Below are 27,572 nucleotides of genomic sequence, written 5' to 3' on the forward strand. Positions count from 1 at the left end.
CTCACCCCTCACTGTCTTTAAGTTCACCAAGTCAATCCAATAGATAAAGACTTTTAGCCCCCTCGAGCCTCCAATTTGTTATGGGCCAGGGTTTAGAGAACCCCAAAGTGTATCATGGAGTTTACCTGACCCTCAACTTTTAATAGATTGTGGTATGGGGAGCACACGGCCCACTCTACAGGTGTGGTACAGCAGAAATGGAAAAGTATTTTTGAAAGCAAAACAATGTTTATTCTATGAACTCAAGTTAACCTTTTTAAAACGCACAGTGAACATCTTAGCAACCATTAATTCAAATACAACCGCCAAAGAATACAACACTTTAAGCTGTCCTTTTAACATTCGTAAGACTTTTAAAAACTTTTAACAGAAGCACATCAGGTTAAAGTCACTACTGAGAACAGTTATTAGTTTTAAATCACCAAAGGATCGATTTACAGTCTTTAGATTACAGAGAGAACACCAGTACACCTGCTTTGTCTGGCTTCAGCTCCAACACTGAAAACGAAACCAAAAAAACACAGACACACCCAAGCTTTTCTCAAAGTGAAACTTAAAAGCAGAGCCAGAGCTCAGCTCCACCCACACTCCGACATCACTGCAGTAACATGAGCATGCAAACATTTATTAAAGTGACATACTCATGACAATCTTTTCAGATTGACGTCAGCAAGCACTGCATTGTGCAAAGGGTAGTGGAAATCTAGAACTTGCTCCTTGTGGCTAGGTGTCAGTTGAAAATTTCAGAACTGAGATTGACAGACTTTTGCTAGGTAAGTGTACTAAGGGATAGCCAACCAAGGCAGGTAAATGGAGTTAAGATACGGATCATTCATGGTTTAACTGAATGGCAGAAAAAACTCAAGGGACTGAATGGAATGCTCCGTGCTCCTAAACATGACCATAACCATAAACATTAACCTAACTTTCCTATTTTCGACCGAAAAGGCTCCTTCCCCTGAGAAAAATTTATATACCTGCACCAAAGTTCAATCACACATATATTTATCAGACATATGGTTTACAGTCTCTATACTAATGAGTGACCTTATAATTGACACATTGAACTCCACTTATTATTTAGCCTACCTTATTCATTTGTCCGCATCTCTCAATACTATCAATCACTTTAGTCACTTGCAAGATGGCTTGGTACCATTATCGAACCTGATCATGTCAATAAAAGTACCTTGTGAGGTACTATTTATCTGCAGAACAACCAACCAAAACACACTTCTGTGAAACTCGTTTCTCTTGTGGACAGGGCGGAATCTAAGAACATAAGAGGAGTCAGCCTTTTAAGCCTTCAAGCCTGTGCCCCCGTTCAGGGCTCTAACTTCACACACACACCTTTGCACTTTAACTGCCCCTTAGTATCTTGAAAACCACATACCTAAAAATTCTAGGAAATAGAACTATGGTTTGTGTAATCTTCTGCAATCTAACCCTAGGAGTAAATCCACACTGCACTCCCACCAAGTCCAATACATCTGTCGCAAGGTGTTGTGCCCAGTCCCAGAACACAATACTCCAGGTGTGGTCTAACCAGGCTTTGCATAGCTGTAGCATCGCTATTAACCCTTGCAATCTAGATTGAAAAGCCAAGATTTCACTAGCTTTGCAAATATTTTTTGTACTTATCATGACATTTTAATAATTTAGGTACCTGGAACCGAAGTCTCTTTTGACCTCCACTGTTTATAGCTTTTCACCATTTAGAGGGTGCTCGGTTCTAAACTTTTAAGATCCAAGCTGAATGACCTTACACTTTTTTATACTGAAATCCTTTTCCAACAGTTTTTCCTATTCACTTAATCGATTAATGTTGCTTCTCTTTGTAACCGTATGCTTACATTTACACTGTCAGGATCTTAACACTTAAGGACTCATTGCCCTTTACACAATTACTCAAAATGCAGTGACGGAGCATCATAGCTTGCCACAACACTCGGCAATGTGATGAGTTCACCTACTTTTGGTGATAACATGGTCATCACCAATAGGGCGGCACAGTGGTTAGCACTGCTGCCTCACAGCACCAGGGACCCGGGTTCAATTCCAGCCTTGGCTGACAGTCTGCGTGGACTCTTCACCTTCTCTCCGTGTCTGCGTGAGTTTCCACCGAATGCTCCGGTTTCCACCCACAATCCAAAGATGTGGTTAGGTGGATTGGCCACGCTAAATTTCCCTCCTGGGATGCGTGGGTACGGTGAGGTTACGATTTGCAGGAATAGGGCAGGAGCCTGGTTGGGTGTGCTTTCAGAGAGTCGATGCAGACTCAAATGGCCTCCTTCTGCACTGTACTGATTCTGTCATATGAACTAGCAAAGCGAGCAGATGGGGTCTCATGTTACTGTCAAAAAGAAGAATTGAAAGAAAGTGTGTCCAGTTCAATTCGCCGCTGTACTGCACTTTCCAACTTTCTTGACCAATGATGCCAGGCTGCGCTATACGACCCTCCTGACTGATAACAGGCTCACTGGTCAAGAACTAGAAGTGGAGAAAAAATAAAATATTTAACAAGCCCGTCATTCTTTGGAGGAGGAAATCAGACATCCTTTATTTACTGGTCACTGGCAATCTGCAGATTCCAAGATCTTATGGGAAAAGGTCAAGCACAAATCACAGTGCAATATTTAGATGCCTCAGTCACGTCTCAGAACACAAATCAAACAAAGCAAAATCATGCGGCTAAAAAGTACATCAGAGGAATACCAAAGCATTACAAATTTTCTGTTCCTCAAATTTCACAACAAAAGCTGTGAAAAGACACACCAACTCCTGTTCAGCAATGCCACCTATGTCAGCATATTAATATGTCACTCCGGTCGAGTTCCAATTAAAGGAAGGGGGAAGAACATGGAAGAAAAGATCTGAAATTTTGGTTTGCAGTTTGAAAATATTGCGGTCTTCCACAACAAAATCTATCTCATGTAAAGGTTCCTAGATATTGGTCTGTAATTCAAATACTAAAGTGATGACCTAATCATAACAAATAATGCCACAGGAAATACTTATCCCTATTAAGGAACTTGGTCTGCCCTTCAGACTGTAGGACAACAATGACTCACTGACTAAGAATGGTTCAAACCCTTCAATTATCTCACAGTTGGTTTGCACGAGATGAGTAAGCCAGATGTTAGTAATTGGGCTCTCTCTGCCTCTACTTCAAGGCTCGAAACCAGAATTGGAATGACACAATACCTTCAAAAAAACTTCAAAGAACCTGCATAAACATGAAGCAGTAGCCATCTTAAAGAGGTCTTTGTAATCTCCCGTCCAGTCAAGATATTGCTAAATTATAACCGATTTAGAATATAATTTGACTGCTATCTACTCCCCAGATTTCTATCCCATGAGGCACTCCGGATCCACACTCTGCCACAGAATAATAAGCTCCCGAGCCCTGTTGTATTGGATTATCAACCAAGATTATGTACTCGGGTCTTTGGAGTAGGATTTGAACCTACGGTCTTCTGACTCAACCACATTTTCATACTGTCCTCACACTGGAACATTTAAAACTCCCGAGCAGACACAAGCATGCAATGACTGCGGCAGCAGCAGTGAAACACCACTGAAATCGCTGATCCACTGGAACGTGTCTCACATGGTAAAGATTGCCACTTGGTTGCCGTACTGATTAAGTCTACCATTTGTGGCAGCACGGTGGTGCAGTGGTTAGCACTGCTGTCTAATGGCGCCGAGGTCCAAGGTTCGATCCCGGCTCTGGGACACTGTCCATGTGGAGTTTGCACATTCGCCCTGTGTTTGCGTGGGTTTTGCTCCCACAACCCAAAGATGTGCAGGCTAGGTGGATTGGCCACGCTAAATTTGTCCCTTAATTGGAAAAAATAAATTGGGTAATCTAAATTTTTTTATTTTTTTTTAAAGTCTGCTATTTGCATTGCTTTCATTTTAGGCAATCTTCTCAACCAATGCTGGGCTTGACCAATTTTTAGAAAAGTTATCAAACGGGAAGAATCCGGGATTGTATCTCAGGAGTTGCCTTCATTCTCCGTGGATAGGTGATTTTCCAACACCCCCGTAATGGCATGGGCAGTATAATGACCAAGTAATCTGTTCTAATGACTTTGGTTGTGGGAGAAATATTGACCTGGACACTGGAGAGAACCTCGTTGCTCTTCAAAGAGTAATTGGATCTTGACTCCATCAGATAGATGTGGCCAAGGCTTGCTGCCTCATTTGAAAGACAGCATTCTCGCAGTACCAGATTGGACTGCCAGCATCAGGTATGTGCTCAAGTGCCCGGAGTGGGACTCAAGATTACTACCTTCTGAAACATGGGCCATTGAGCCACAGCTGATCAAGAATTAAGTTATGTAAATAATGACGAGTTATAATTAATTTTCAGTGTCCTGTACATTTGCAGTCACACATTTAACTCAAGACTAACCTAAAGTACAAAACCAAACCTAAAAACAATCCAACCCAGGAGCAGAAAACCAGTCAAACTTGGGTCAAAGACCATTCCACTGATATTCTACTCATCTTAAATATCCAACTTAGGAACTGTTTCAATGTTTTTCTATTGAGCTTCAGCTGGGTATATCGGAAATGTTTACTGTGATTGTGTACCCACGTGCATTACAGTCAGGCTGACTTACAATTCTGAAGGGGTGAAGAAGTGGTGGATGATTCCAACGTAATACAATTTTTCAACTTTGTTCAGCAGCTGACTTTCCTGAAATTTGACAGGGGGAGAAGAGAAAGAGAGAGAACAGGGAAGCAGGATACAATATTTCAAGGTGAAATCCTGGCCATATATGCCAAGGTTGTGAAGATAGCAACAAAGCCAACACAAATCAGCAGGCCCATATAATCTCACCTCCCTAGCTCTTCGCCCATCTCATAGTACTTCTCCACATTATCTTGCTTGAAAACTGCCATTGTGCAGGCCAGATCCAGTGTCATTATCCACTTCCCAAGTATCGACTGGAGATGCTGTAACTTGGGGAAACGTTTTCCTATTTCAACAGCAGGTCTAGAACACAAACATACACAACACACACGATCACTTAAATTGAACAATTGAAAGAAACTTTCGAATCAGCCCAAGTGATACTGGGAATTAAAAACATTGCATTCACTTACATAATACACCAAACCTTTAGGGATTTGTTATTTTTAAATAGGTCGAGGGTCCAACAGTGTTCAAAGCACCTGCTTCTGTTAAAATTCAAAGCTGAGAGCTGGACATGACAAATCGGGGCCATTCCCAGCACAGCTCATGTTTCTGAACAGCGTGTGACTGGGACAAACACAGACTGCTACTTGTCCTCAAATCACTTCTGCACCACATGGTGATGTCAGAAACAAGTGACACCACTTAAACAGGATGGATTCTTTAGCTTTATCACACTTGCGCAACAACCTAAAGTGAACATACACAGCCTTGATCTCAAGCACCCTCTGTGCATCTTTCAGCAGTTCAATAAATCTGGTCAATAAATATACCATATTCTTCAAATTTTGCATGGCATTTAAAATTTTTTATACAATTTAACTAACAAAATAAGTAGAAGTTGAATTTCTATTGTGTTTTTGTAAGAAAGTTACCCATTTTTAAGAGGAATCGGCAGTCTTGCACAGTGTAAGGGTGAGTTTAGCATGCAACTAAAACATAACATATTCAAATTCCCTACCCATGGAATTTTTTTTAAATTTAGAGTACCCAATTCCTTTTTTGTTTTCAATTAAGGGGCAATTTAGCGTGGCCAATCCACCTACCCGGCACATCTTTAGGTTGTGGGGGTGAGACTCATGCAGACACGGGGAGAATGTGCAAACTCCACACGGATAGTGTCGGGGCCAGGATCGAAGTCGGGTCCTTAGAACTGTGAGGCATCAGGCTAACCACTGCACCACTGTGCTGCCCTTCTAACCCTGGAATTAAAATCACAGCCTTTTGTTCCATTTTGATAAGACAATAGATAGGATTCTGATTTGTAGGAAATGGACTAGCTTAATTCTTCAGGCTTAGTGCGAGATCAGTGAATCTGTCGCAAATACAACACAAGCCAGTGCAGAACACAACAAAGAGGCAACAAAGTCTACAATGAATTTACCACACAAACTCACACATAAAAGCACAAGCACCTTTGCTTGAAGTTGCATTTCAAAGACTGCAGTGTCATGCACTAAGAGGAGGCCATTCAGCCCCTCGAGCCTTGTTCTTTCATACAATTAAATGATGGCTGGTCTATATTTAATGCCATTTACCTGCCTTAGTTCCATATTCCTTATTATCCTTTTTTTTCTTATTTAAAATTTGGAGTACCCAATTCATTTTTTTCCAATTAAGGGGCAATTTAGCATAGCCAATCCATCTAGCTTGCACATCTTTTGGGTTGTGGGGACGAAACCCACACAAACAGGTGGTGAATGTGCAGACTCCACACGGACAGTGACCCAGGGCCGGGATCGACCTGGGACCTTGGCGCCGTGAGGCTGTAGTGCTAACCCACTGCGCCATCGTACTGCCCCTATTCCTTATTATCCTTAACCAACAATAAACAATTAGAGATTCAAAATTAATTGAGCGAACATTTATATCTTTTGTGGGAGAAAGCCACTCATTTCTACCAGTCTTTCTATGAAGAAGTGTTTCCTAATTACCCTCATCAATAACCTGGCTCTGAATAACATCAGCTCGGAATACTTTCCTCTCTAACGTGGGACGAGGCAGGGATGTCCTATGCCCCCCCTGTTGTTTGCACTCGCGATTGAGCCATTGGCCATCGCGTTAAGAAGTTTGGGGGTATGGAAAGGGATAGTGCGGTCCGGGATAGAGCATAGGGTATCCTTATATGCCGGTGACTTGTTATTATACGTGTCGGAACCGAGTGCGTTAATAGGGGGAATACTGGAACTGCTTCGGGTGTTTGCGTCTTTCTCGGGGTAAAAATTAAATCTAGACAAGAGTGAATATTTTGTGGAGTCTCCGCCGGGGATGCAGGGGTGCTGCCATTCCGTAGGACAGGGACTCACTTTAGATACCTGGGGCTGCAGGTTGCTCGGGATTTGGGGGGGGTTCCGTAGGTACAACATTTCAGATTTGGTGGGGAGGGTGAAAGCTGATCTGGCAAGGTAGGATGGTCTCCCTCTGTCACTGGTGGGTCGGGTACAGGCGGTTAAAATGAAGGTGTTGCTGCGATTCCTGTTTATTTTCCAATGCCTGCCGAATTTCCTACCAAAGGCATTTTTTAGAGCGATTGGAGGGATGATTACCTCATTCATATGGGGAGGGAAGGTGGTCAGAATTAGAAAGGTGCTCCTACAGAGGAAGGCAGGCAGGGGGCCTGGGTCTTCCGGACCTGATGTATTATTACTGGGCGGCGAATGTGGAGAAGGTACGGAGCTGGGTCAGAGGGGTTGACTCCCAATGGAGGAGAGTTTGTGTAGGGGGTTGGGATTGAAGGCGCTAGCAACAGCGCCGCCCCTGACGGCCCCAGGGAGATACTCAGTGAGTCCAGTAGTAATAGCTCCGTTGAGAATTTGGAGGCAGTTTCGCCTGCACTTCGGTTTGGGGGCACGGTCAAGGGAAATGCCGATTCGGGGGAATCATAGATTTGAGCCAGGGAAGTGGGACGGAAATTTTCAGAGATGGGAGGAGAAAGGAATTAGGACACTAAAAGATTTGTTTCTTGAGGGTCGGTTTGCAGGATTGAAGGAGCTGGGAGCGAAGTATGGGCTGGAGCAGGGGGAAATATTTAGATATAGGCAGATTCAAGACTTTGCTAGAAAGGAGATTCAGAGCTTCCCAGTAGAGCCGGCTTCCACATTGCTGGAGGAGGTGCTGACGACAGGGGGACGAGAGAAGGGGGTAGTATCGGCGGTTTACAGGGCTATTTTGGAAGAGGAGAAGGCGTTGCTGGAAGGGATCAAGGCAAAGTGGGAGGAAGAGTTGGGAGAGGGTATGGAGGGGTTCTGATGTGTAGTGCTCCGGAGGGTGAACGCCTGCACCTCGAGTGCGAGGTTGGGGCTGAAACAAGGGCGAGGATGAGCCAGCTCTTTGAGGGGGTGGAAGCTGTGTGTGAACGTCCGGGGGGGCCCAAACCACATTCATATGTTTTGGTCCTGTCCAAAGCTGGAGGTTTACTGGAAGGAGGTTTTTAGGGTAATCTCTAAAATTGTGCATGTGAAATTGGACCCGGGACTTCGGGAGGCCATATTCAGGGTGGGAAACGGGTGCAGAGGCAGATGTTGTAGCCTTCGCCTCATTGATCGCCTGAAGGTGGATCCTGTTAGGGTGGAGATCAACCTCTCCACCCTGTGCCCTGGCGTGGCGGGGGGACCTGCTGGAACTCTTGACTCTTGAGAAGGTCAAATTTGAACTGAGGGGATGGATGGAGGGGTTCTACAACTCATCGACGTTATTCATTATGCACTTTCGAGAATTGGATTACAACGAACATTGGGAGGGGGGGGCTGGGGACTGTATGTGTTAATGGTGACTATGGATGATTCCGGATTCCTTTTTTTCATTTGTTTATGTTAACATGCGTGCTAATGTTTGGGGCTTTGGTGGGAGGTGGGATCGTTGTTATTGATATGGGGATTGACATTGCATGCGCTACTGATTATTGTTTATTGTTGGGTGTAAATTTGGAAGAAAATGTGAAAAAGGAGAATAAAAATATATATATTTTTTTTAAATAACCTGGCTCTGAATTTAAGGCAATGTCGTCAACAGTAGAAAAGGTTTCCAGATACCCTATCAATTTCATTTAAAATCCTAAAGATCTTACTCAACTGCTATATTCCAGAGAATACAAACCTAGTTCATGCAAACTTTCCTCAATTTAACATAAGGTAAAATTCTGGTGAACCTATGCTGCACTCTTTCCAAGGCCAATATAACTATTAAAAGGCGTGGTGCCGACAAAGGGATTCCTAACCAGTGATTTATGTAGGTGTGTCATTAGATCCAGAGGTCACAGAATAACTGGTGTTCAGCTGGAAATGTCGGTTTCCCATGGTCTCGGACTTACATCGGCACCTGGCTCAGAACTTGATGGCTTCAAATCCTCTCCATCTCTGTAACCAACTCCAGCCCTACAGTCCTTTGGTTTTCCCCCCGCCCCTCCCCAATTCTTGCTTCTTGTGCAGCCCTGATTTCTTTGACTCACCTTCTGCAGCCATCCAAGCCTTAAAATCTGGAATTTCCTCCCTGAACCTCCACGACTCGCTCTGCCTTTAAGATAGTTCTCTCTGCAACTTCTAACCTCGCTTTTTGTTTCCTCTCAGCAACTTCTAACCTCACTTTTTGTTACCTCTTCTAATATCGCCTGATATGGTGCAATGTCAAATTTTGTCCAATTATGCTGAGGTAGCTCGACACTCCTAGGATGGGAATAGAGGGATATGGACCCCAGAAGTGTAAAAGATTTTAGTTTAGACGGGCAGCATTTCCTCATGCTTCGTCTGGCCCTTGATCCTTACACTACACCGTGTTCTTTTTACACAGAGGGTAGTGGGTGCCTGGAACTCGCTGCCGGAGGAAGTGGTGGAAGCAGGAACGAGAGTGACATTTAAGGGGCACCTTGACAAATACATAAATAGAACATAGAACATTACAGCGCAGTACAGGCCCTTCGGCCCTCAATTTTGCGTCGACCTGCGAAAACACTCTAAAGCCTATCTACACTATTCCCTTATCGTCCATATGTCTATCCAATGACCATTTGAATGCACTTAGTGTTGGCGAGTCCACTACTGTTGCAGGCTGGGCATGCCACACCCTTACTACTCTCTGAGTAAAGAACCTACCTCTGACATCTATCCTATATCTATCTCCCCTCAATTTAAAGCTATATCCCCTCATGCTAGACATCACCATCCGAGGAAAAAGGCTCTCATTGTCTACCCTATCCGATCCTCTGATCATCTTGTATGCCTCAATTAAGTCACCTCTTAACCTTCTTCTCTCTAACGAAAACAGCCTCAAGTCCCTCAGCCTTTCCTCATAAGATCTTCCCTCCATACCAGGCAACATTCTGGTAAATCTCCTCTGCACCCTTTCCAATGCTTCCACATCCATCCTATAATGCGGCGACCAGAATTGCACGCAATACTCCAAATGCGGCAGCACCAGAGTTTTGTACAGCTGCAACATGACATCATGGCTCCGAAACTCAATCCCTCTACCAATAAAAGCTAACACACCGTACGCCTTCTTAACAACCCTCTCAACCTGGGTGGGAACTTTCAGGGATCTATGTACATGGACACCGAGATCTCTCTGCTCATCCACACTGCCAAGAATCTTACCATTAGTCCAGTACTCTGTCTTCCTGTTATTCCTTCCAAATGAATCACCTCACACTTTTCGGCATTAAACTCCATTTGCCACCTCTCAGCCCAGCGCTGCAGCTTATCTATGTCCCTCTGTAACTTGTAACATCCTTCCGCACGGTCCACAACTCCACCGACTTTAGTGTCATCTGCAGATTTACTCACCCATCCTTCTACGCCCTCCTCCAGGTCATTTATAAAAATGACAAACAGCAGTGGCCCCAAAACAGATCCTTGTGGTACACCACTAGTAACTGGACTCCAGTCTAAACATTTCCCATCAACCACCACCCTTTGTCGTCTTCCAGCTAGCCAATTTCTGATCCAAACTGCTAAATCACCCTGAATCCCATGCCTCCGTATTTTCTGCAGTAGCCTACCGTGGGGAACCTTATCAAACGCTTTACTGAAATCCATATACAACACATCAACTGCTTTACCCTCATCCACTTGTTTGGTCACCTTCTCAAAGAACTCAATAAGGTTTCTGAGGCACAACCTACCCTTCACAAAACCGTATTGACTATCTCTAATCAAATTATTCCGTTCCAGATGATTATACATCCTATCTCTTATAAACCTTTCCAAGATTTTGCCCACAACAAAAGTAAGGCTCACTGGTCTATAGTTACCGGGGTTGTCTCTACTCCCCTTCTTGAACAAGGGGACAACATTTGCTATCCTCCAGTCTTCTGGAACTATTCCTGTAGACAAAGATGACTTAAAGGTCAAAGCCAAAGGCTCAGCAATCTCCTCCCTAGCTTCCCAGAGAATCCTAGGATAAATCCCATCCGGCCCAGAGAACTTATCTATTTTCACACTTTCCAGAATTGCTAACACCTCCTCATGAACCTCGAGCCTTTCTAGTCTAGTAGCCTGAATCTCAGTATTTTCCTCGACAACATTGCCTTTTTTCTGTGTGAATACTGACAAAAAATATTCATTTAGCACCTCTCCCATCTCCTCGGACTCCAAGCACAACTTCTGTCCTTGACTGGCCCTACTCTTACCCTAGTCATTCGTTTATTCCTGACATATCAATAGAAAGCTTTAGGGTTATCCTTGATCCTACCTGCCAAAGACTTCTCATGTCCCCTTCCTAGCTAACTTGTAACTCTCGAACGCCCTAACTGAACCTTCATGTCTCATCTTTACATAAGCCTCCTTCTTCCTCTTGAATAGGATGGGAATAGAGGAATACGGACCCCGGAAGTGTAGAAGATTTTAGTTTAGATGGGCAGCATGGTCGGCGCAGGCTTGGAGGGCCAAACGGCCTGTTCCTGTGCAGTACTTTTCTTTGTTCTTTGTAATGGGAACAGTTTCTATTTACCCTGCCTAGACCTCCTGATGGTTTTGAACACCTCAATTAAATCTCTTCTCAGCTATATCTTCAAGAAGAACAGCCCCAGCTTCACCAATCCATCCTCATAACTGGAAGACTCTCATCCTCAGAACATCCTTTCCAATGCTTTCACAAGGTCCCTAATGTACACTGCTCAGAATTGGACACAATATTCCAGTTGAGGCCAAACTATTGCTTAATACAGGTTCACTACAACATCCTGCTTTTGAACTCTATGCCTCTATTTTATAAAGCTCAGAATCACATGACCTTTTTCTCAACCTGCTCTATGATCTTCGAAAATTTATCCACATATACCCAGAGATCCCTTCACTCCTGGACTCTCTTTAGAAAGGCAAACTTTCTTTTATAAATAACACAAGTTGTTTGGTCGTTATTTTAACCTCTGCGGACTGCTTCCCTTGAGGAGACTGAAGATTAGTTTTAGATTCTGCACACATTTTTTCTAATATTTTTCTAAATAAAAAGTGGGAGCAACTTCTTAGATTGGATCTGAAATACATTATGTCCGAGTACAGAACAGAACTATGACAGGAATCCAACAGAGCAAGTTATCAGATATAAATAGACAGTCATTTGTGTTGTTTTGGAGGCAACAAGAATGTTAAGTGCATAGAAACCAAACAATATAAAACTGTCGAAAGTTTCTGGATTAAATTACAGCAATGCAGGAATCCAGGGCAAGGGACACAAATTGAAATGAGTAGAAAGAAGCTTTTACTCCAAGGGTAAAGAATGCTTGAAATATGAGCAGGGCGCTAATACTGGAGGTGGTGGATACGGAGTACTCAGCAATCGCAGTGTTGGCTCATGCCCCGCATGGGTGGATCTACGGGTTAGTGTGGAGAGAGGGCAACGCCCACTGTGGAGACTGGATGTGGGGTTGCTAGCGGATGAAACGATCTGTGGGCGGGTTAACAAGTCCATCCAGAACTACCTGGAAACAAATGATATGGGGGAGGTCTCCGCAGCGACGGTTTGGGAAGCTCTGAAGGCCGTAGTCAGAGGGGAATTAATCTCGATAGGGGCCCATAGAGAAAAGGCGGAACGGGCCGAGAGGGATAGGTTAGTGGGAGAGATACTCCAGGTGGACAGGAGATACTCGGAGGCCCCGGACGCAGGGCTACTGAGGGAGCGGCGGAGGTTACAGGCGGAGTTTGGGCTGTTGACCACAGGGAAAGCGGTGGAACAGTTGAGGAAGGCAAGGGGAGGGGGCGATTTATGAGTACGGGGAAAAGGCAAGCAGAATGTTGGCGCACCAGCTCAGGAAAAGGGAGGCGGCCAGGGAGATAGGTAAAGTAAAGAGTAGAGGCGGGAATACTGTCCTGGACCCTGCGGGGGTGAACGAGGTGTTTAAGGACTTCTATAGTAAATTATATGAGTCGGAACCCCCGGCTGGGGTGGTGGGAATGAGGCAGTTTTTGGATCAGTTGAGGTTTCCGAGGGTAGATGAGGATCCGGTGGAAGGGCTGGGAGCCCCAATTGAGATTGAGGAAATAATCAAGGGGCTGGAGGGCATGCAGTCGGGCAAGGCCCCGGGGCCTGACGGCTACCCGGTGAAATTCTATAAGAGGATTTTCAGAGATATTGAGCCCACTGCTGGTGAGGACATTTAATGAAGCAAGAGAGAAGGGAGTCCTCCCCCCAACAATGTCGCAGGCCTCGATTTCATTGATCCTGAAACGGGAGAAGGATCCGGAGCAATGTGGGTCATACAGGCCAATTTCTCTACTGAATGTGGACGCCAAACTGCTGGCTAAGATACTGCCCACAAGGATAGAGGACTGTGTCCCGGGGGTGATAGCGGAATACCAGACGGGATTTGTAAAGGGCAGGCAACTCAAGGCCAATGTTCGAAGGCTTTTGAATGTTATTATGATCCCCTCAGAAGGAGGTTGTGGTGGTAGCGATGGATGTCGAGAAATCTTTTGATCGAGTGGAGTGGAATTACCTATGGGAGGCGCTGGGAAAGTTTGGTGAGGGCTTTATTGACTGGGTGCGGTTGCTCTATCAGGCACCAGTAGTGAGTGTGCGTACAAACCAGCTGGGTATTTTAAACTACACCGAGGGACAAGTCAAGGGTGCCCCCTCTCCCCATTACTGTTTGCTCTGGCCATAGAGCCATTGGCCATGGCGTTAAGAGCCTCTAGGAACTGGAAAGGACTGGTTGGGGGGGGGGGGAAGAGAGCACCGGGTCTCGCATTACGCAGATGACCTGCTCTTGTATATTTCAGACCCGTTGGAGGGGATGGGGGAAGTAATGCGAATCCTGATGGAATTTGGCAATTTTCTGAGGTATAAATTGAACATGCAAGATGTTCGCAATCCAGGTAAGAGGACAGGAGAAGAGACTGGGAGAGCTGCCGCTTAGAATGGTAGGGAAGAGCTTTCGTATCTGGGAATCCAGGTGGCTCGGGAATGAGAGGCACTGCACAAGTTAACCTATCCCGGCTGGTAGAACAAATGGAAGGGGACTTTACGAGATGGGACATGCTCCCGCTATCACTGGCAGGGAGGGTACAGACCGTGAAAATGATGGTCCTCCCCAGATTTCTGTTTGTCTTTCAGTGCCTCCCCATCTTCATCCCAAAGGCCGTTTTCAAGTGGGTGAATAAGGTTATTTCGGGCTTTGTGTGGGCGGGTAAAACCCCGCAAGGGAAGAAAGTATTGCTGGAGCGCAGTCGGGGGGGGGGGGAGTTGGTGCTGCCGAACTTCTGCAATTACTACTGGGCGGCTAATGTAGCCATGATTAGGAAGTGGGTAGTCAGCGAGGGGTCGGTGTGGGAGCGGATGGAGGCGGCGTCATGCAAATACATCACTTTGGGAGCACTGATAACGGCACCTCTTCTGTTCTCGTTGGCCCGATACTTCACAAGTCCGGTGGTGCTGGCGGCTCTGAGAATCTGGGGGCAATGGAGGAGATATAAGAGAGTGGAGGGAGCATCGGTTTGGATCCCGATTTATAATAATCGGTTTGTACCAGATAGGCTAGATGGTGAGTTTGGAGATGGCAAAGGGCAGGAATTAGAAGGATGGGGGATCTATTTATAGATGGAAACTTTCCCAGCTTGAAAGCCTTGTAGGATAAATTTGAATTGCCAGCAGGGAATGGGTTTCGGTATTTGCAGGTGCGAGACTTCCTGAGAAAGCAGGTTCCGGCCTTTCCGCTGCTGACATCACAGGGGATACAGGATAGAGTAGTCTCCAGTACCTGGGTGGGAGAGGGGAAGGTTTCAGATATTTACCAGGAGCTTTCGGAGGCTTAAGGGCAAGTGGGAGGACGAGCTAGGAGAGATAAAGATGGGTCTATGGGCGGATGCCCTAAGCAGGGCTAATGCCTCCTCATCACGTGCCAGGCTTAGCCTGATACAATTTAAGGTAGTCCATCGGGCACACATGACAACAGCTAGGAGGAGTACGTTTTTCGGGGTAAAGGATAGGTGTGCGAGGTACGCGGGAAGCCCAGCAAATCATGTCCACATGTTTTGGACATGCCCGAAGCTTAGAGGCTTTTGGCAGGGTTTGCTAAGGCAATGCCCACGGTGCTAAAAACACGGGTGGTGCCGAGTCCGGAAGTAGCGATCTTTGGAGTGGTGGAAGAGCCAGGAGTTCAGGGGGCGAAAGAGACTGAGGTCTTGGAAGAGGGCCGGATTGTTGTTTTATGGTTGGGGTGTGTGAAGATTGGGATGGGGGGGGGTGAAATGTTTATTATACCATGTTGATGTCATTGTTAATGTTATTATAATAAAAATTGTCAAATACCTTAAAAATATTTTTTAAATAAATGCTTGAAATACCTCGCCAGGTGGTACAATGAAAGCAAAAAAACACTTTTGGATTGTTCCAAATGCATCTGGGTGCTATAATGAGAGGAGTGAGCTGATAGAGAAATGAGCTTCTAGCGACCTAGTCGCTGTTTTCTCATTGTTACACATTGGATGTGCAGTCATTCACTGTCCACACTGCTTACAGCACTCAAGGCACCCAACCCAGGGCAATCAGATATTATGTCCCTCTATGTCTCTTCAGTAGAAAGGAGCTGCTGCTTGCTGTTTACTTCAATCTGGAACAGCAAGATATTTAGTCATTACCTGTATCAGTTTCACTGGGCACCCAACGTCCCCACACTCGGAGACTGAGTTAGCTTCACAAGTGCCTATTTTACATGACAATGGTGTTACTGATGGTAACATCAGAATCTTGTTTCAATTACTTGAACTTTTAAGTACCGTCTTGGAAGAGTTCCTGTCGCTATTGCACAAGAGGCATGGAAAGAATCCAGATAAATTCGAGATTTCGGGCAGCACGGTGGCCCAGTGGGTTAGCCCTATTGCCTCACGGCGCCGAGGTCCCAGGTTCGATCCCGGCTCTGGGTCACTGTCCGTGTGGAGTTTGCACGTTCTCCCCGTGTTTGCGTGGGTTTCACCCCCACAACCCAAAGATATGCAGGTTAGGTGGATTGGCCACGCTAAATTACCCCTTAATTGGAATAAATGAATTGGGTACTCTAAATTGTTTTTTTTAAATTCGAGATTTCATTATCCGCATCAAGTGATTTATAATGTTAACAGTGCCACTCGGTCTTCCGGGTGCGGCAATGCGGAGCTAAGCCGCACGATTCGGCAGCTCCCGCTACTACGGACTTTCGGGCTCGCTAGAGGAGCCCCAACGGAACTTTTTTCGAAGACAACCCGTGGGGGAAGAGAAGAGAGAGGTCCCCTTCCAACTTTTATGGACCGGACCCGAAGTGCAACGGCCAAAAAAGCGGCATTGGAGCAGCGGGAGAAGCGAGGGCAAAAAAGCAAAATGGCGGCGGCCGGTGACAAAGCGGAGATGCAGGAGTTCATCAAGCGCTGCTTTGAGGATCTGCGCAAGGAGATGCTGGCGCCTATGCTTGCGGTAATTGAAGGACTAGGGATCACCCAGAAGGCCCACGAGGTAAAGATCCAGGAGGTACAGAAAAGAGTCAGTGAGAATGAGGACGAGCTCTTGGGCCTGGCGGTGAGAGTGGAGCAGCACGAGGCGCTACACAAGAGGTGGGCGGGAAGACTCGAAGACCTGGAGAACAGGTCGAGGAGAAAGAATTTGCGGATCCTGGGTCTCCCTGAAGGAGTGGAGGGGGCTGATGCCGGGGCATACGCGAGCACGATGCTCGGGGCGATGATGGGCGCGGAGGCCCCTTCGAGGTCGCTGGAGTTAGACGGGGCACACCGGGTGCTGGCGAGGAAGCCCAAGGCAAATGAGCCGCCAAGGGCGATGGTGGTGAGGTTTCACCGGTTCACGGACAGAGAGAGAGGGTCCTGAAATGGGCCAAGAAGGAGCGGAGCTGTAAGTGGGACAATGCAGAGATCTGAATATACCCGGACTGGAGCACGGAGGTTGCAAAGCGGAGAGCGGGTTTCAACCGGGCCAAAGCGGTGTTGCACCGGAAAGGAGTGAAATTTGGAATGCTGCAGCCAGCGCGACTGTGGGTCACATACAAGGACCAACACTATTACTTTGAAACGCCTGAAGAGGCGTGGACCTTTGTACAAGCCGAAAAGTTGGACTCTAACTGAGGGTTTGTGAGGGTGGGGGGGGGGGGATGTTTGAGGTGTGATGGTTGTTGTATATAGGGGGTCAATCACGTGCAGGAAATGTTACATGGGCTGGGGGAAGAGGGCTCGAGTGTTCGCGCACTTAAAGGGACTGAAGGCAGACGTGGTCATGCTACAAGAGACACACCTGAAGGTGGCGGACCAGGTCAGGTTAAGAAAGGGATGGATAGGACAGGTATTCCACTCGGGACTGGACGCGAAGAATAGAGGGGTGGCAATATTGGTGGGAAAGCGGGTGTCATTTGAGGCCAAGACTATTGTAGTGGACAATGGAGGGCGATATGTAATGGTGACCGGTAGGTTGCAAGGGACGTGGCTGGTGCTGGTAAATGTATACGCCCCGAACTGGGATGATGCAGGATTCATGAAGCGCATGGTGGGGCACATTCCGGACCTGGAGATAGGAGGCCTGATAATGGGAGGGGACTTCAATACAGTGTTGGATCCAGCACTGGACCGCTCCAAATCAAGGACTGGAAAGAGGCCGGCGGCGGCCAAGGTACTTAGGGGGTTTATGGATCAGATGGGGGGAGTGGACCCATGGCGGTTTGCAAGGCCACAGGCCAGGGAATTTTCTTTTCTCTCCCATGTGCACAAAGCCTACTCCCGGATAGATGTTTTTGTTCTGGGCAGGGCGCTTATCCCGAGGGTGGAGGGGACGGAGTATTCGGCCATAGCCGTTTCGGACCACGCCCCGCACTGGGTGGAAATGGGGCTGGGAGAGGAGAGGGACCAACGCCCGCTGTGGCGGCTGGATGTGGGACTGCTGGCGGATGAGGTGGTGTGTGGGAAGGTGAAGGGGTGTATCGAAAGGTACTTGGAGGCCAACGACAACGGGGAGGTGCGGGTGGGGGTGGTATGGGAGGCGCTGAAGGCGGTGATCAGGGGAGAGCTAATCTCCATCAGGGCTCATAGGGAGAAGACAGAGGGCATGGAAAGGGAGAGGTTAGTGGGGGAGATTTTGAGAGTGGACAGGAGATACGCAGAGGCCCCGGAGGAAAGCTTACTTGGGGAAAGACAACGGCTCCAGACGGAGTTTGACCTGTTGACCACAGGGAAGGCGGAAGCACAGTGGAGGAAGGCGCAGGGGGCGACTTATGAGTATGAGGAAAAGGCTAGTCGGATGCTGGCACGCCAGCTCCGTAAGAGGACGGCAGCGAGGGAAATAGGGAGAGTCAAAGATGGAAGGGGAGCCACGGTTCAGAGTGCGACGAAAATAAATGAGGTATTTAAGACCTTCTATGAAGAGCTGTACAGATCCCAGCCCCCAGCGGGGAAAGAGGGGATGAGACGATTCCTAGACCAACTGAGATTCCAGAGGGTGGAGGAGCAAGAGGTGGCTGGTTTGGGGACACCAATTGGGTTGGAGGAGCTGAGCAAGGGTTTGGGGAGTATGCAGGCGGGGAAGGCCCCGGGACCGGACGGGTTCCCGGTGGAGTTCTACAGGAGGTACGTAGACCTGTTGGCCCCACTACTAGTGAGGACCTTTAATGAGGCAAGAGAGGAGGGGGCCCTGCCCCCGACAATGTCGGAAGCGACAATTTCTTTGATCCTAAAGCGGGACAAGGACCCACTGCAATGTGGATCGTACAGGCCGATCTCGCTCCTCAATGTGGATGCAAAGTTGCTGGCAAAAGTGCTGGCCACGAGGATCGAGGACTGTGTCCCGGGGGTGATCAACGAAGACCAGACGGGATTCGTAAAGGGCAGGCAATTAAACACTAACGTGGGGCGGCTATTAAACGTGATGATGATGCCATCGGAGGAGGGAGAGGCGGAGATAGTGGCAGCTATGGACGCGGAGAAGGCCTTTGACCGAGTAGAGTGGGAGTACCTCTGAGAGGTGCTGCGTAGGTTTGGGTTCGGGGGAAGGTTTATCAGTTGGGTTAAGCTCCTTTACAGAGGCCGGTGGCGAGTGTAGTGACGAACCGGCGGAGGTCGGAGTACTTTCGATGTACCGAGGGATGAGGGCGTTGTTTGCATTGGCGATCGAACCATTGGCCATGTCATTGAGGGAGTCTAATAAATGGAGGGGTGTTGTCCAAGGGGGATAAGAGCATCGGGTGTCGCTATATGCGGATGACCTGTTGCTGTACGTGGCGGATCCAATGGAGAGGATGGTGGAGGTCATGCAGACTCTAAGGGAGTTTCGGGAGTTTTCGGGCTATAAGCTCAATGAAGGGAAGAGTGAGCTCTTTGTGTTACAGGCAGGGGACCAAGAAAGAGGGATACGGGACCTATCGCTGAGGAGGGCGGAGGGGAGCTTTTGGTATCTGGGGATCCAGATAGCCAGGAGTTGGAGGGCCCTACATAAACTGAATCTGACGAGGTTGGTGGAGCAAGGTCGGTCAGCAGCAACCAGGGGGCGGGGGGAGACTGCCTGGGAGGGTGGAGGAGCAAGAGATAACATGAAGGGTTGGGGAAACTGGCACGTACGGGAGAGAGCCCGTGTACAAAGCTATGTAACCATATCATTTTATCATGTATATATCTTGCTCTGTGTGATTTCTCGCTATTTTGTTACCGGGGGGGGGGAGGTGGCTTTATGCTTAACAGCAACCTAACCAACACAACATGTGCTCTATACACCAAATACATTCATTACAAACTTTCTCACACGTCACAATACTGACACCACCATCTCGCATTCCAACTTCAGTACTGCAAATTATTTTTCCAATGATAACTCAGTTGCAGAGAATGTTCAAAGTAAACACATTCCAAAGCAGGATCTCACAATACCACATCCGAGTCATAAGCCAAAGCCATAAAGGAACATAATGCACCCTGAAAGACTTATCATCCTTTCTCATTTTAACCTCCAAATTTACTTGATTGACTGCACTTCATAACGGCTGCAAAAATGCAAAGATCACTTCTGACTATGTTAAGTTAAACTCTGATAACCTTGGTGTCATATTTGACCCAAATACCAGTTTCCGACCACATATCCACACTTTGACTAAGGTCACCTATTTTCACCTCTATAACATTGCCTGACTCCATCCCTGCCTCAGCACATATGCTACTGAAATGCTCAACCATGTCTCTGTTACCTCAAGACTTAATTATTCCAATGCACTCCTGGTGAGCCTTCCAAATTCTACCCTCTGTAAACTTGAGGTCATCTAGAATTCTGCTGCCTGTGTTCCAGCTTTCACCGAATCCCATTCACCGGTCACCCCTGTGCTCGCAGACACATCGGCTCCCAGCAAAATCTTGGTTTGAAAATTCTCATTTTTGATTTCAGGTCCCTCCATGACCTCGCTCCTTCGCCATCTCTGTAATCTCCTTCAGCCTACAAGCCTCTGCGATATCAGCACTCCTCCAATTCTGGCCACTCGAGCGACCCCTATTTTAATTGCTCCAGCACTGGCGGTTGCACCTTCTGCTGCCTAGACGCTAAGTTCTGGAATTCCAATCCTAAATCTCTCCACCTCCCTTAAAATGCTCTTCAAAACCTACCTCTTTTGACCAAGCTTTTGGTCATCTGCCATCTGTGGTTCGCTATCAAAAGTTTGCTTTATAGCACTCCTGTGAAGTGCCATGGAGTGTTTCAATTCATAGAGTCCCTACAGTGCAGTTCATTTGGCCCATCTAGTCTGCACTGACCCTCCGAAAATGGACTCTACCAAGGCTCACTCCCATACCCTATCCACATGCATTGATCATGAACAATCCACCTAATCTGGGTGGCACGGTAGCACAATGGTTAGCACTGTTGCTTATCAGCACCAGGGACCTGTGTTCGATTCCTGGCCTGGGTCACTGGCTTTGTGGGGCTTGGCCCACTGTCTTTCAGGGGTCTGCACATGCTCACTTTGTGTGCGTGGGTTTCCTCCTGGTGCTCCAGTTTCCTCCCACAAGTCCCGAAAGACGTGCTTGTTAGATGAATTGGACATTCTGAATTATCCCTCAGTGTACCCGAACAGGCGCTGGTATGTGGCGACTAATGGATTTTCACAGTAACTTCATTGCAGTCTTAACGTAAGCCTACTTGTGACAATAATAAAGATTATTATTATAACTAACATCTTTGGATATGAAGGGTCAATTTAGCATGGCCAATCCAACTAACCTGCACATTTTTGGAGTTTTGGAGTGCGGGAGGAAAATCGGAGCACCCGGAGGAAACCCACGCAGTCACAGGGAGAATGTGCAAACCCCACGCAGTCACAGGGAGAATGTGCAATCTCCACACAGTCGCCCAAGGCCACGGTCGAACCTGGGTCCCTGGCACTGTGAGGTTGCAGTGAGAACCACTATGCCACCGTGTCGCCCGTATTGATGTATTACGTATTGACATAGTGTCTTAAACAAGCTTTGGCTGAAGTAGACAATACCATTGGGTTTACATGTGCTTTTTCTATACATAAGCTTTTACAGTCCAGATAGTTGTGTTTTAACAAAAAAATAACTGAAACACCCAGCCTGGTCTGGGAATGGCAATACGCATGTACAAATAAAGGAAGAACAGACTTTTATTCAATGGCCAGCTGATCTGAATTGGGTTGGCTCATCTGAGCCTGATGTTAATGTCAGCATTCCGCAGAGACCGTTCACTCCAAGATAATCTAGTCCACTCCTCCACCATATCCAGTACCTCTCCCATCACCCATGGCACCTTCCCATGCAATCGCAGAAGGTGTAACACCTGCCCCTTTCATGCTTAACATCCCAGGCCCAAAACACTCATTCCAGGTTAAGCAGCGTTTCACTTGCATCTCTTCCAATTTGGTCTATTGCATTCGCTGCTCACAATGTGGTCTCCTCTATGTCGAAGACACCAAACGCAGACTGGGTGATCGCTTTGCAGAGCATCTTCAGTCTGTGCGCATTCAGGACCCTGACATTCCCGTTGCTTGCCATTTTAACTAAAGACCCTGCTCCCATGCCCACATGTCAGTCCTTGACCTGCTGCAATGTTCCAGTAAAGTTCAATGCAAACTGGAGGATCAACATCTCATCTTCCGGTTAGGCACGCTACAGCCTTCCGATCTCAACATCAAATTCAACAAGTTCAGATGATTAGCTCTTCCCCACCTCGGCCCATTTGTTTTCATCCCATTTCATTTTAACTATCTTTTACCATTTCTTGTCTTTCTTAATATATATTTAACACCCCTCCCCCCCATCTTATCCACCTTTCCTTACCCTTTCTCCTCTTTGCTTCCCCCTTCCCCTCCCCCACATCTACAGTTCACCCTCTCATGTTAGTTTCTCTGCTGTTTGGCCTTTCACATCTTTTGTTCTCTCTGGGGACTGCCATTAGCACTCTTTCCCTTTGGTTTCTGTGGCCATGGGTACACTGTTTTCCTGGGTTTCTGTGGCTATGACTCATCTTTCATTCTCACTCCACAGTATAAATATTTCCCACTTTCTCTGTCTGTTAGCTTTGACAAAGAATCATCGGACTCGAAACGTTCGCTCTTTTCTCTCCCTACAGATGCTGCCAGACCTGCTGAGATTTTCCAGCAATTTCTCTTTCGTTTCAGATTCCAGCATCCGCAGTAATTTGCTTTTTTACACTTGGGAAGGGAGCATATCCATCAGTAATGAATGTTACTCACAGATAGAGATCCTACACAGTGGACCTTCATGCTCCCTCAGCCTGTTTATGCATCCAGGCATCAATTTGATGTAATGCTGACAATGAAAAGATTTTATGGCACCTCCCAAAAAAATTGTGGCAGAAAAGGAACAAAAGAAAAATACTGGAGATGCTGGAAACCCAAGATGAAAACAGAAATTAACAGATTAGCTCGAAAAAATAACTCCATATTTTCCCTCCAGAGTTGCTGCCTGGCCAGAGTGTTTCCAACACTTCCAGTGTCAGCTGTGGAAGAGGTGGCTTGTCTCTTCACATCACGGTAGCACAGTGGTTAGCACAGTTGCTTCATAGCTCCAGGGTCCCAGGTTCGATTCCTGGCTTGAGTCACTGCCTGTGCGGAGTCTGCACGTTCTCCCAGTGTCTGGGTGGGTTTCCTCCGGGTGCTCCAGTTTCCTCCCACAGTCCAAAGATATGCAGATTAGGCGGATTGGCCATGATAAATTGCCCGTAGTGTCCAAAAAGGTTAGGTGGGGTTACTGGGTTACGGGAATAGGGTTAAGTAGAGTGCTCTTTCCAAGAGCCAGTGCAGACTCAATGGGCTGAATGGCCTTCTTCTGCACTTTAAATCCCATGTTCATTGTTTTAAAAGCAGTGACTGCTGTTATAGGGCCAAACCCCAGAGTCATTTTGCATATAGCGAGGCCCCACAGCAGCAATGAGATAAATGACTAAAAGCGTGGGGCCTTATATTCACCCGAGGCAGAACAAAGAAAACAGGTCATGGTTTAATGAGCTCATGGAGTGTGTCTGGCCACCAGTCTAAAGATTAGAAGTACTTCCTCTGGCTCATGAAATTACTGTTTTGTCTAAGTCTTTCCTCAACATGCATAGATTCAGCTTGTAACAGAATAGTACAGCAAGGTCATGTCTGTATGAAATTGTCACTTTTAATGCACCATTCCTCGAAGAATTTGCTGCGTATTACCGACTTAACTGCTCAACATTCTGTGTTAGAACTGCACTTACTCCTGCCTCGTTAACATGGTAAACTTGGGAGTTACATCCACTTTATTTTGGTCTCCTTGCCAAGAATGGAGGTTTAGACTCAGAATTTCTACAATGCACATGGCCATTCGGCCCATCGAGACTGCACAGACCCATAATGCTATGCAACTTTAGCATTTTATCTGACCCCGATTTAAGATTCCAGACACACACACATCCATCCCATCAGCAAGACTGCCCACTCCCACTTGGGTATCATCCGTCTGACGCTACACCAGCTCAACTATTACGGAAAACTTCATCCATACCTTTGTTACCCCTAGACATGACTATTCCAGTGTACTCATAGAATCCCTACACAATGTAGAAGGAGGCTATTCAGCTCATCGAGTCTGCACCGACACTCTGAAAGAGTACCCTATCCAGGCTACCCCTTATCCCTGCAACCCTGTAACCCAACTTAACCCACACATCCCTGGACACTAAGGGCCAGTTTAACATGGCCAATCCAACATACCTTCACATCTTTGGATTGCAGGAGGAAACCGGAGCATCTGGAGGAAACCCACGCAGACACAGGGAGAATGCGCAAACTCCACACAGGCAGTGACCCAAGGCCAGAATTGAACCACAGTCCCTGGCGCAGTGAGGCAACTAACCACTGCATCGCCCAATATTCCTGGCCAGTCTCACATTTTCAGTTTGAACTCATTTAAAACTCAGTCACCCATCACCCTCACTGATTTACATTGGCTTCCAGCTCAGCTGCTTAGCCTTGTTCGCCTGAAATCCAAGTCCACATCAGAGAGTTGCTCTGAGCCGACAATGCTAAACAAGGATCCCATACCGAGGAGCACTTGCACTGACAAATGAGCCTGTAAAGAGTTTGGTTGACCATCAACATCAGGAAGATAAATGTCACAGTCCAGGATGCTGCCATACCACCATCCATCAGCACTGACAATGTGACACCAGAGGTCGTTGATAGCTTCACACATCCTGGCTCAACAATCAGCAGCAATCTGTCACTTGGTGCTGAAATCAACACACCGTTACATAAACTGCAGTTGTTTTGTCCAAGCTGAGTCACAGTGTGTGGAACAAGAACCTGATGAGAACACCAAACTAAGTCTACCAAGCCTGCACCTTCAGCATACTACTCTACAGTGGCGAGAGCTGGACAACACACGCTAGGCAAAAGAAAGAAAAACTGAAGTTTGCACCTTTGCTGTCTCAGCTGTATCCTGTGCAGTTCTTGGCAGGACAAGACCACCAACTCAGATCCTGGAGCGTGCTTATTCCACACACACTTATTCCTATCTAATAGCATCTGTGTTGGCTCAGCCACATTCATCAGATGGACAATGGCAGCATATCTAGACCTTCTGGACATCAAATTCGCCACTGGGTCATGACCTCCTGGGTGCCCATATCTTGTCTACAAAGGAAGATATGAAGATGGCAAATATTGACACTGATAACCGGGTGACAGTCACTGATGTCTTTGGAGGTTGGCTGTTTGGAAGACATTGGCTGTTTGGAAGAGGCAAAAAGCTCAGCTGGCCCAGAGAAAACAGAGGCCAGAGGATCACGCACCATCGCAGCCCATTTATTCCTCTGTAGTAAATGCCAATCCAGAGTGGCACTCTTGAGCCAGGCAACACTTAACACAGAGTTGATAACCACAGCGCACACCATCATCTGCTGCCACACCTCTTGCCCTAATCTGTCCTCTAACATCTCCTTAGGTGGTTTGGTATCAAACTTTATTTGATAGTTCTCCTGTGAAATCATTTGCTTGGTAATACACACCTTGAATATTGCAGTAAGGAGACATACCAGCACAGTTTCGGTAACTCTTTTCAGCAATATTCCTGTGAAATGTTAGCACTGTTGCTTCACAACACCGGGGGCCCAGGTTCGATTCCCGGCTTGGGTCACTGTCTGTGCGGAGTCTGCATATTCTCCTCGTGTCTGTGTGGGTTTCCTCCAGGTGCTCCGGTTTCCTCCCACAAGTCCCAAAAGTCGTGCTTGTTAGGTGAATTGGACATTCTGAATTCTCCCTCCGTGTAACCGAACAGGCACTGTAGTGCAGCAACTAGGGGATTTTCACAGTAATTTCATTGCAGTGTTAATGTAAGCCTACTTGTGACACTAATAAAGATTATTATTATTTGGAAAGTTTTATGCTAAAGGTGCTACATAAATGCAAGTTGTGTTGTTATATGGTTTTTGCAGATGATATGACACCTCAGTGCCTCATCCAATCTTCACTGGGCATTTTGTACTTGAGGATATCACAGCTGAGCAAAAACTAATAGCCACCTAAATCCACTTCATAGAGGCCACTCAATAACTACTGCGATTGTCATACTCGACTGTCTTCCTCACATCGCGTTTGCAGGAAGATCAACGGTATTTCTCCACTGCTTCCCAGATGAGATCAACTAATTGCTCCTATAAACTCGAAACTGGGGTACAGTTCTCATTTCAGTGACATCATTGCTAGTCTTGTGTGAGCCAAGTGTTAACAGCCATTCAGTAATGACAGCCATTCAACCCTTGTACAATGTCTATTTTTGTGCACTTTCCAGGAAGGGTCACTGGCAAACCCAGACTGATTTTCCCCTCCTTAGTCTAGGATCAACAGTTACAAATGTCACAACAAGAGCTTAAATGTTTTAAATTACTGGCATTGGTAACATTAAACATAATATCCATAGCTACAAGAGCTTGTTACACAATAAGATACGACACACACAGCTCATGGAGAATATCCTGATACCCATTAACAAGAGCCTTCACTCTAGATCTAATATTAACAAACGCTGAACGTAAAATTCATCTCTAAATAAAACCACCAGTTTACAACAAAAAACTCTTGATTTGATAAAGGCAGCTACGTTTTTGCCATTATTTTAAAACAAATTAATCTGGGCAAAGCCTAGGTTACTTTGAAATATTTGAGACATGATAACTATGATCTTTGAGGGCAATGAATTTGAATATATACACTTTCATGAATGATGCTCAGCATGTGCGTGTACATCACAGCACACAAAGGCACTGCAAGCATTTTAGATCCCCACACAAAACACATGGATTCCTGTGGTTATTTAAAATGTACTTTCCAAAACACAGCTCTTTCTCGCTCCTTTCTCTTCAAGTAAAGCAAGCCCAGGTTAGAATGTCTCTCATTCCAATTCTACACTTAACCCAGAGGCATGTATCATTCAATGCAAATATTAAATTATAACTATAAGGCCATAAGTTATAGGAGAATTAGGCCATTTGATTGTGACTAATACGTTTCTCATCCCCATTCTCCAGCCTCCTCCCCGTAACCCTTGATCCCCTTATTAGTCAAGAATCTATCTGTCTTAAAACAGTGATTTGGCCTTCACAGCCTTCTTTGGCAATGAGTTCCACAGATTCACCACCCTCTGGCTGAAGAAATCCGCATTGTCCCTTCAGAAACATCTTTTCCATATCCACTCTATCTAGGCCTCAGTATTTTGAAAGTTTTAATGAGATCCCCCCTCATCTTCTAAACCCTATTGAGTACCACTCTTCATATGACAAGCCCTTTATTCGCAGGATTATTCTTGTGAACCTCTTCTGGGCCCCCTTCAAGACCAGCATATTCTTCCTTAGATACGGAGTTCAAAACTGCTCCCAATATTCCAAATGGAATCTGACCAGAGCCTTATGCAATCTCAGCAGCATCCAATGAAATGAA

General features: G+C 46.4%; 1 protein-coding gene across 2 annotated transcripts in view; it reads right to left on the reverse strand.

Moving 5' to 3' along the window:
• The window catches only part of dapk3 (death-associated protein kinase 3), a 75,237-nt gene that overhangs the window by 42,935 nt on the left and 4,730 nt on the right, over positions 1-27,572 (reverse strand). For both annotated transcript variants that reach the window (XM_072482802.1, XM_072482801.1), the window contains exon 2: positions 4,850-5,005. In XM_072482802.1, coding sequence (XP_072338903.1) covers positions 4,850-4,935 — 86 coding nt within the window. In that variant the 5' untranslated portion in view covers positions 4,936-5,005. The remainder of the gene's footprint in view (positions 1-4,849; positions 5,006-27,572) is intronic.

Source organism: Scyliorhinus torazame, chromosome 18 (genome assembly GCF_047496885.1).
Source record: "Scyliorhinus torazame isolate Kashiwa2021f chromosome 18, sScyTor2.1, whole genome shotgun sequence".
NCBI lineage: Eukaryota > Metazoa > Chordata > Chondrichthyes > Carcharhiniformes > Scyliorhinidae > Scyliorhinus > Scyliorhinus torazame.